The sequence below is a fragment of the Topomyia yanbarensis genome, chromosome 3 (genome assembly GCF_030247195.1).
Source record: "Topomyia yanbarensis strain Yona2022 chromosome 3, ASM3024719v1, whole genome shotgun sequence".
Lineage (NCBI taxonomy): Eukaryota > Metazoa > Arthropoda > Insecta > Diptera > Culicidae > Topomyia > Topomyia yanbarensis.
The window spans coordinates 30,017,238-30,028,406 of NC_080672.1; the positions used below are offsets into that span (position 1 = coordinate 30,017,238).

Below are 11,169 nucleotides of genomic sequence, written 5' to 3' on the forward strand. Positions count from 1 at the left end.
ATTGATTGTCAACATGGTTTCCTCCCAGCCACCTATAGATACATTTATTCGCAGTAGGTACCGCTCTAGCAGCTGCAACCAGTACAGGATGCAGGTTCGCCGGTTGCAGCCGCAATTCCTGCAGCTATCCTACAGTGGTCGTAATGCGATTGACCTATAAAAAAAATGTGGGGTCTTTCGCAACTGGGACACGAGAAATGATGCACTCGTCTGCTTCGCCGTTGACAAACTGGTCCACTGGGTCGACCGACCTTCGCAGTCTGGGACGACCCCGGTGAGTTGGGTGCAATTTTCATCATCGAAAATATGTTTGATGTTTGCCATTCGGTTGTTCGCGCTTTGATGTCCTGCCATGTCGGTCCTGTTTACCGACTCCCGTGTTTTGTGCCTTGCCTGCCTCGTTCTACCCGAGATGTCATCGTGTGCTTCAGAGCTGTAAAAGAAATGACACAATATCGCTAGACTCCCGGAGGGTCGCATCATCATCTTTGTCATCACCTTTGGCTACAAAATATTGATATTGCATTGGTTGTATCTACCTGTGCCTGGTTTCATCATTCGGGGAAATTGGATTCATTACGGAGATGTGAGGCGGTGACATAAATAGACTCGCAGAAAGTACTTCATTCGCTTTATTGAAAATTTCTTAAGCTATGATATGAAGATATTGTATGTTTTATTTTATTTTATTTTTTTTCTGGAGATTGTCTTCAAATATTGTAAATGTAGAAACAAATGAGATTTTTCACGTCACGATTCCTTTTCAACGAATCACTATGTGTAATGTCAACTGCCAAAAGCGAAAAAGATGCATCTAAAAATAACCATCAATCCGCTTGTGTCAACAACATCAACATTCACATTTTTATGCTTCAGCAATAATCAGCGGAAATCGTAAGAATGCCTGTCACAATCGCGGCGGCACATGAAAAACCGTTCTAACTAGATTCAAGCGTTCTCGTGAAAGGAACCAGTAACTACAGTGCAAAGCGGGAAATGGCCAACAGTGGCAACAAAAACACAATCAAGAAATAAAAGCAATAAATCATCGTTTTTCTCTCCATTTGCTTCGGTTCAGACACATGAAGTGAAACGTTCGCCGATTGAATCACTCTGACGGCGGAGATATATAAATGGACGAAGCAAACTTTGGACATTGCCGTCGTTAGATAAGTCGTTCGTGGTTTCGGTGGTGTCTAGACAAAATTGTTTCGACCGGGAAGGAAAAGAGCTTGATTCATTTTAGCTTAACTGACGCAACGTTTTTCCATGGTTATGTTGTCTGTAACAAGTAATTAATAATCAACGACAGTGGAGCTTCCTGTTTTCGTAGATACTACCAAACTCAGATTTGATTAATGTACTTGTGTAATTGATTCTAAGTCAATCAAGCATTTGACCGAATTTTGTTTGATCGAGAGGCTCATTAAGTCGAATACATTTAGGACTAATTCTATTTGGCGGAAAGAGCCTTTTGATCAAATTTGTCATTTGTCGAATGCTATTCGACGAAATGCCATTTAGAATACTACATGCATTTTATTTTAGTATATTTTTATTTTTCAAATTACTTTGATTCGTTTCGATAAATGTGTAATATTAAACTGGTTAAAACTGTGTCTATCGTCTCTATATAAATAAATATAAAATTATACTGGAAAATAAAAGCCACGTTAGAAGTTTGTCCTCTTTAGGAGTAATTTAAACTAAACCAAATGCCTCATAAAGGGCACAATAACTAACGGGGAAAAACGATCGGAAATGGCGAGTGAAGCTAAGCAATCATGTGAAAAAAATTCCCCCCAGAGGCGAGACTCGAACTCGCAACCTTTGAGACTCCGGCCCAATGCACTAACCCTTATGCTATCCCTGGGTATGGCGACATCCCAGAAAGAACATATGATTATCCCACTGGCGACGGTGATCGTTCTTGCCTGCAAAGCGAGAATCACACACAACGGCCGCTGATCACCCCAACACATTTGATCTATTTAATTTCCCCGCTAGATACCAAGGCCCGGGTTTTTATTATCGTGTGATGTCAATTTTTAGTTCATTACCCATCGTACTTCGGTGGGTGACAGAGCTAATGAAGACTGTCGATTTCTGGTCCCTTGCCCAGTGAACAGAGGTATGACGGGAGCGAACCCGCCCGTTCGAATTATACTAATAATTCAAATTTTTTGTCTTTTGACTTACGAAGTACGATGGGTAATGAACTAAAAATTGACATCACACGATAATAAAAATCCGGGCCTTGGTATCTAGCGGGGAAATTAAATAGATCAAATGTGTTGAGGTGATCAGCTGCCGTTGTGTGTGATTCTCGCTTTGCAGGCAGGAACGATCACCGTCGCCAGTGGGATAATCATATGTTCTTTCTGGGATGTCGCCATACCCAGGGATAGCATATGGGTTAGTGCATTGGTCCGGAGTCTCAAAGGTTGCGAGTTCGAGTTTCGCCTCTGGGGGGAATTTTTTCACATGATTACTTAGCTTCACTCGCCATTTCCGATCGTTTTTCCCCGTTGGATACCACCAGTCCTAAATAAGGTATTGGTACTTAAGTCAAAAGACAAAAAAATTGAATTATTAGCACAATAACTAACTTTAATCAGTCGTACTTTGTGTTATTTTTCATACTGGAAGAGTAAACATATTGAACGTATCCAATTGTTACGTATTCGTTCGGGGCTTAATATATTTACATAAAGACGATTTAAGAATGTACGTGTATGAACAGGCTATTTTTCATCTCCAGGGAAAAAAAGTGTTTGCATCCCGGCAACAGCTAAGAAGCCAAACGGCCGTATCTTATCGCAATTCCGAATATGCCACGGCTTTTCCGCGAGAAAAAATGCAGTGGAAATAGTAATAGGGATCAGAAACACAAACTCCTCCTGGACAAACTACTCGCGGCCCCCCATCTAAATTTGAATGCTAAATCGGTGACAGGCCGTGAAAATTCAAATCAGTTAAAAATTTGCGCCTCCATCAACCTTCCGACTGTCGATGATTTGTACGCGTGTGAAGTAGCGAACACCTAACGGGGAAGATTCGAATCGATGAACCGGTGTGTACATGATTTTGTAGAGACTTAATAGGCAGATAATACACCTGTACTTTGATGGGTTGGATATGTCGTTGTACTTAGGAAGGAGAATTGATGAAATCCGGCAATATGTTTGGTTCACGTAATGTCCTGTTGAAACATACAGTCATCGTGGAATGCGGTCAGCTTCTTTTAAATATTTTGAACACCATCTGGTCCATGTACCGCCTAGTTTATAAAGTGTCAAAAGGTGACTGCTGGCATCTCGTCAATTTCATCACCTTGTCCATTCTTCCTCAAGCCTTAGCCACACATATCACTGAAAATCCGATTTTTTCATCGTCGTTTTGCAGAATGTAACGCCTTAGGCCTTTAGGTAAGATTCCCTTGCTGTACTAGTGTGTCGAGATACTCCATGTTCGAGATCTGACTCTGACCTCTAATGCTCTCCTTTCCCGGCAGTATTGAAGTAAGTGGACTCTGGGCGTAAGTCTATATCCCAAAGTTCTAAGGGATGCCATCACAGCACAGAACTTTATTAGCTGCGGATCATCCAGGGTCTGCACAAGTTACAGGTGCACTGGTAAAACGTTGCCGTTGATGACCTGAATTGCACAGGTTAACTTCTAATAATACTGGATCTTCGTGATACTAAAGCGCTACAATGGGTCGATGTCGCGGTATAGCGCAACCGCTTCATCCATATTGATGACTATATCGCGTAGTAGCTGGAGGTCAAGGAGTGGTGACAAGGGTGGGATTTAAACTGCAGGTAATATATATGACATACACAGTTGCGTTTCGGCTTCGCCTCATCAGAAACCGACACTAACTTATTGTCGGAATAGATTAGCGCCGGCTTGACGCAAATCCCTTAAAACTAAAACACATTTCGAGTTTCAATCCTCAAGTGCAGACTGGTTTTACCAACAAATTTTCACCCTAGTGAGAAGTTTTGGTTTTTACCAAATTTTCCTCCTTAGGGTGAAATATAGCATAATATATATGACGCCTAACTCAAACGATATCCGGTACTTTCGACTGGTCCTTTTGTGGTCTTTTTTCTACCCAAAGACTATACTAAATTTTTGAACGTATTAAGGATCTCGAAGACCTGACGAAATGCTCTTTGGCTGTATTTGGTATCTGGCTCTTACCCCTTTCTTCCTTCGTTTACTGGGTGGACTGTATTCGGTTCCGGGCGATTGTTGGGTGGACGGTTCTTGGACGATTGTTGGGTGGACGGTTTACTTATACTGCAATTGTTGGCTGGCAGTTCAGGGCTCCGATCCCATAAATAAACACATATTTATTCAATCACAACACTACATTTAATACGTTTATTACACTTAATTAAACTACATTTATTGTAACATAACACACTTTAAAACACTGGTACAATTTTCATGGCGACTGACCAGTACGCCTTTCCCGGGTGCAATAGTTGATGGCCGATGTTCTCCTCTCCACTACTGCTGCAGGATGCCGGCAATCAACCGACGTCGCTCTGGAATCTCCTCTCCGATGTTTCCCACTTCCAAAAGGTCATCAGCTCTCGTTTTCTATGCTGCACTACAACTCGGTTGCATCCTTGTTGTCTTTTCGGATAAACAGATGACAGTTCTCCAGTCACCGTGTGTGTTTGCCATCATGTCGTCTCTCGAACACACGCACACAACGTACTCCAACCGCTGATCACCTTGCAGCAAACAATTTCACTGTCGAGGGGAACGTCGATAGAACGGGTACAAGTAGGACAGTCGCAAACATCCTCGCCCACCCTGAAGTTTCTGAAATTTCTGAAAAGAAAAGAAACCTCTCGCGTACCAGGTGAACGGATCGAATCATCTACAACTGGGAGTCTTGCTGGTCTGATGATGGCAGGATACAAATTTTTTCGACGGGCCTTTCAAGTATTCCTGTTGCGGTCTTAAGCCTCACTACTCTGACAACTCCGTCGTCTCCAGAGTGGACCTTCTGAATCCTTCCCATTTTCCAGCGGATGGGGGGTAGGTTGTCATCGCGGATTAACACCAATTGGCCCACAGAGATTGGAATCGGCGGTTGCCAACGCTTCACTCTGCCCTGCAGCTGGGTTAAATATTCCAACCGCCATCGTTTCCAGAATTGCTGTAGTTTTTGCTGTATTGTTTGCCACTGCTTCAACCGATTTAGCGGAACAGCAGTGTAGTCTGGAGCAGGCAGTTGTTGCATGGAGGCTCCAATCAAAAAATGTCCTGGAGTCAAAGGTTCCAGATCATTCGGATCGTCGGACATCGCAGTTAGCGGTCTAGAGTTAAGACAGCTCTCCACCTGAACCAAAAGAGTGTTCATATCTTCAAACGAAACAACATGGTCACCGAGGACGCGCAACAAATGGTATTTGGCTGACTTCACTGCCGCTTCCCATAGACCTCCGAAATGGGGAGCACTGGGGGGATTAAAATGCCAATGGATTCCCTCCTTTATGCATTCCTTCGCTATCTTCTCGTTGTGCTCTTTGCTGTGTAACAATTCAGCCAGTTGTTTCAGTTGGTTCCGAGCTCCAATGAAGTTTGTCCCGTTATCAGAGTACAGGTCGGAACACTTGCCTCTTCTTGCAATAAATCTGCGTAACGCCTGCAGAAACCGGTCCGTAGACAGATCTGTTACCAGTTCAAGATGAACGGCTTTCGTGCACATACAGACGAATACTGCTACATAAGCCTTCACTGCCGTACGACGGGGACCTGGGCGTATAAGTACCGGGCCGAAATAATCGACTCCTGTGCGTGAGAATGGCCTTGATGCCGTTACACGCGCTGCGGGTAGCTCACCCATGAACTGTTGAATAGGTCTTGGCTTTGCTCTGAAACAACGTTGGCACCGATGTACTATTTGCCGAGCTACACTGCGGCCTCCCAATGGCCAATACTGAAGCCTTACGGTGCCAAGAAGAAGCTGCGGTCCTGCGTGAAGCAACTTCTTATGAAAATGCTCTAGTAGCATTCTTGTTAGAAGGTGTGTTGCTGGAAGAACTATTGGATGCTTGGTATCTTCAATTTCCTGTGAGTGGCCCAATCGGCCTCCAACTCTGATCAGATTGTCTCTAGACAACTGTGGGTAAAACCAGCGCAGCGGTGAACTCCTTGATACCGCGTCATGGTTCGAAAGCGCCTTCCACTCTTTTGGGAACGTTTCCTGCTGAATGCATCCCATTAACGTGTGCTCTGCCTCCTTCAATTCTGCTGCCTGTAGAATTCCTTTCCATCTTCTGCTAGCCTCAGTCCGCTTGAGGATATTTTTCAATCGTAGCCAGTACGCTGTACTTCTCATCAAATTTTGATAGTTGGAGAACTTGCTAACGTACCAGGTTCCGAAATACTCCTGCTGTTTCGCACATGGAACTGCTGAGCGGCGCATCTCCCCTTCTACGTCCTCAACGTTTGCCATTGTTGGTTGCCTTGGCCATGAATCTAGCCCTGCCTGAAACCATGATGGGCCTTCCCACCACAGCTCATTGTGCTGGATCTGCTCTGGAGTTAATCCGCGCGAAATTAAGTCGGCCGGATTTTGGGTTCCTGGAACGTGCTGCCAAATATGCGCCTCGGTGATTCCTTGAATTTTCGCCACGCGATTAGCAACGAATGTAGTCCACGTCGTGGGTACTGCCTTTAGCCATTGTAGAACACAGGTAGAGTCCGTCCAGAAAAACTGCTGCACGTTCATCTTGATCGCCTTAGAAATCTTCTCCGAAAGCTGAGCCGCCATCAATGCTCCACACAGCTCCAAGCGTGGAATGGATTGGCATTTCAACGGAGCTACCTTGGATTTGGACGACAGTAATACGATTCTAACCCCTCCCGTTGAATCCACACTTCTAGTATACGCGCAGGCTCCGTATGCTCGCTCGGATGCATCTGAGAAGAAGTGTAGCTCTATAGTAACTGCCTTCGGTTTTATAACGCAGCGGTCGATTCTCAAACTGTTTAGTAGTGGCAACTGAGAGTGGAAATCTCGCCATTCTGTGTCAACCCTTGATGGCAGTGGACTATCCCAATCTAAGGTCCTTCCATTGCCATCCTTTAGACACCACAGTAGCTGCATGAAAATCTTTGCAGTTGTGATTACTGCTCCTACCAAACCCAACGGATCGAATAGCGTAGCTATGATTGACAGCACCTTACGTTTAGACAATTTACCGACTGGATCTAATTCCTGTATTTTGAATCGGAACATCAGGACATCATCCACTGGAAGCCACACCAGTCCTAGGGTTCGTACTTCGGGATCGGGATCTAGCTGGATTTCTTTCGCTTGCATTACCGCTAGATTTTCTTCTGGTATGCCTTGCAATACCATCGGGCAGTTGGAAGCCCACTTTCTCAGACGGAATCTGCCTTTATCCATCATCTCGTCCAGCTGGATTCGCAGCTCCAACGCTGCTTCTGCTTCGTCAGCACCAGTCAAAACATCGTCCATGTAGACGTCTTCGATTGCAGCCCTTGCTGCTAGTGAATATTGTGCTTGCTCGTCCATAGCCAATTGCTTCAGAGTTCTGGTTGCGAGGAACGGGGCGGGCTTGGTTCCATAGGTAACCGTGGTTAATTCAAAGATACTGACCTCCTCGGCCCTATCGACACGCCACATAATTCGTTGAAGAGGCATGTCCCCCTCATCAATCTGGATTTGCCGAAACATCTTTTCGACGTCTGCTACCACCATATACTGCTTGGTTCGACTCCGTAGAATAATTGACCGGAGATCATCCTGAATCACCGGTCCCACTAATAGTGCATCGTTTAGAGAGTTTCCCGAAGAAGTTTTGCACGATGCATCAAAGACCACTCTGACCTTGGTTGTGGTGCTTTCTTGTTTGACTACTGGATGATGGGGTAAGTAGCAGTGTGTGCCTTCCTCATCTGGTGCCACAGATACCTTTCGCATATGGCCTAGCTCCAGGTATTCCGCCATGAACTGGTTGTACTGTTTCCGGAGCTCGGGATCCTTCGACAGTCTGCGTTCCAAAGCTTCTAGCCGCCGGAATGCGATGTCCCTTGACTCGCCCATCCTTGCCAGTGCGACTTCATCCCTTGGTAGTAAGACTGTGTATCGGCCATCCGCTCCCCTTCGTACAGTTCTAGCATACTGCTCCTCGCAGCGTGCTTCCTCAGGTGAATAAGTAGAGGTAGAATCGATCTCCTCACAGGCCCAGAAACGAGTCAATATTTCCTCTAGACCGACTGCCATATTGCAGGTTATACGTTGGGTTTCCAGTGAGCCTTCAACCATGCCAGCTACTACCCATCCGAATACCGACTCGGTTAGAGAAGGAAGGCCCCTGCCTAAGTGGACTTCATTCCCAGTGTGGAAGAATGCGAAGAAGTACTGGATCCCAAGCACTAAATCAACCGCCTTGGACTTGAAAAACGCTGGATCCGCTAGCTCCACGCCAGTTGGAATTTCCCATCCCGTCATATCCACGTTGGCTATCGGAAGATTTGCTGTGACGCTCGGTAATAGAAGAAACTCCATCTTCCGCGAGAAAGCAGATACTCGCGACTTCACTGTTGTTGTCACCTTATGCTTGACCTTAGTATTGGATTGCCCAATCCCGTACACAGACACGTCGGACCGTCGCCGTTGAACGCTCATCAGTTGACATAACCGCTCGGTCATGAAATTGCATTCAGAACCCGAATCCAGTAGAGCCCTTGCTTGATAACTACCTCCTTGATCGTCCTCTACTAAGACGATGGCCGTAGCGAGTAATACCGATGAGCTGCGCTGACCAGACATGTTAGATGAAACAGCCGATGGGGTGCTGGCTATTCTGGTACTAGATTCCCCTTCCTTGGAATTGCCGGAACTGTTTGCTACCTTAGTGGTTGACTCCTTACCGCCTTCGCCGTCCGTCCGAAAACATACCAAGGTATGGTGCTTGCCCTTGCAATTACGGCACACATATCGTGAAGAACAATCCGCAGCCAGATGACCCTTCCGGAAACAATTGCGACATAAGGAGTGGTTGCGGAGCAGCTTATCGCGGGCGGATACTGCTAAACGTTGGAAAGCTGGACATTGATAAAGAGGATGGGATTCCGAACACGCGATACACCGTCCTCCTGTATTTTGTACGACGCTATGGCTAGAGCGCGCTACAAATGGCTTCCTTTGCGGTTGCGGTACGACAACCTTGGGTTCAACGGATCTAGTTGGCAATGATCCTAGTACTCTGATCCGTCTTTGCAAGAATTCGGTCAAGTCCTTCACCGTATCCTGCTCCTTGGTGGATGAATGCTCTTCCCAAGCTCTCCTGGTTCCACTGTCTAGACGCGAAGCTAATATGTCTAGCAGTAGAAGATCCTTGTAGTCGGCGGGTTGTACCAGCTGATCAAGGGTCTGAACAACACGTTCGAATCCCTCCAACAAAGACTGCAATTCATTGGCCGACTCCTTAACCAGACTAGGCAACTTAAACAGCGCTTGAATCTGACGCCGCTTCAGGAGTTTACTGTCGTTGTAGCGTTTGGTTAGCGTCTCCCATGCGACCTGGTAATTCGCCCTTGTAATCGACAGTGGGTCAATAAGAGCCTTAGCTTCTCCTGACAGACATCCCTTCAGGTAATGAAATTTCTCGACATCCGGTAAATCCGCTTTCCAATGGATGAGCGATGTGTATAGATCGCGGAAGCTCAACCACTCATCAATGTTGCCATCGAAGGTTTGCAACTTGATTTGTGGGAGTCGCACATGCTCAATGGTGGGTTGTTGTGTCATGTCGAGTCCTCGGATGGAGGCGTTCAGGACAGCTGGTTCTTCTAGCTCCTTGACCTTGTCTAATAGCACCGACTTCACCTGGTAGTAGCGGTTTCCAAACTCCGACTGTTGCTCAGCATAGGCGTCATCCTCTGCTTCGAAGTCTTCATGTGTTTCGATGTCTAAGATCACATCGTTCACCTTCTCCCACAACTCCTCAAGCTTTTCCAGTCGAACCGTCACCTGGCTGGCTGTAGTTTCCACTCCAAACGAATCGGCGAACCTACAGATATCCCTGAACATATTTTGGTACGACTTCAGCTTGGTTTGCAGCGTCCTCAACGCGGGTGACTTCTTTGCACTCGATGATGTAGTCGGCGGCATTGTAACACAATTTCACTTTGACAGAACGGGAAGATAATACGGAGGTGTAATATTCTGCTTGTTTCCTAACTTCGGATGGGCATATACTGTAGAGCTGTTTTTATTATTTACCTGCAGAAACAGGAATTTCCGCTTTCTCTACAGTTATGTCCCTCAGAAATATTCGAACGATGCAGCTCCAAATGATTGTGGAAGTACGAGTAATTTAAATACTTCATACGGATCCAGATTTCGCGGGAGAGGTGAAAAGGGTTATGTAGTAAAATTGTTGGTCCAACTACGGCTGAACATATACTGTTCTAACTGACCTGACAAAACAGTTACGCTGGTAAATTTCATCAAAAGGTGTACCGGATTTTTTCGTGATCACACCGATACTCCGAAAAGTAGGACGCAGTAAACAATACTGCACTTATGCAGACCCCTTGTTCATATGCTCCACGAAATGTTTATATTGTTTATGTATGTTTTATCGATCACGTTCAAACAGTGTTTAGAAAGGAAATGTGCTATGTAGTATGGCAATAATTCCAGCTTCGGCCGGACATATACGAATGGTGTAAATATAAACTGACCTTAAAAAACAACGGTCGCTCCTCACCAATCGTATCGTGAATAAACCTCTTGCGGGCTGACAAACATTAACCGTGAAGTGTATACAAATCACCAGCTGATCGATGCACTTGCAGTCGGTACGGTGTAGTGGTGTGACGGCTGCAGACCCACAGGTTTGTTTTGATTGTAGTGTTGAAATTCTTCGACGGTAGTGGCACAGTGTGGAGCGAAATTGGGAAAAACTTTGTGTAGAAACCATAAGTTGGCCCAGCAGCAACTGGACATAACTATTTGTGTAAATATTTACCTGGATAAACCAGGGCAACTGGCCCGTTCCGGATAGGTTTCCTACGCAGAAAATTAATTGGAAGGGTGATGGTTTCGATCGCAAAATGTGTGGAAAACAGTGATGATTAAGCCACCAAAATGTAACAGTGCGA

At 45.5% G+C, this 11,169-nt stretch overlaps 1 protein-coding gene across 1 annotated transcript; it reads right to left on the reverse strand.

Annotated features, from left to right (window-relative positions):
* Window positions 1-4,900: 4,900 nt before the first annotated feature.
* Window positions 4,901-10,174, reverse strand: LOC131686860 (uncharacterized). Its single transcript, XM_058970855.1, has one exon. It carries the CDS (start codon window positions 10,172-10,174, stop codon window positions 4,901-4,903), a length of 5,274 nt encoding a protein of 1,757 aa, XP_058826838.1.
* Between the last annotated feature and the right edge of the window lie 995 nt (window positions 10,175-11,169).

Coding starts and splice junctions, on each gene's coding strand:
- LOC131686860 (XM_058970855.1), bottom strand. CDS start 10,174: ATGCCGCCGACTACATCATCGAGTGCAAAGAAGTCACCCGCGTTGAGG.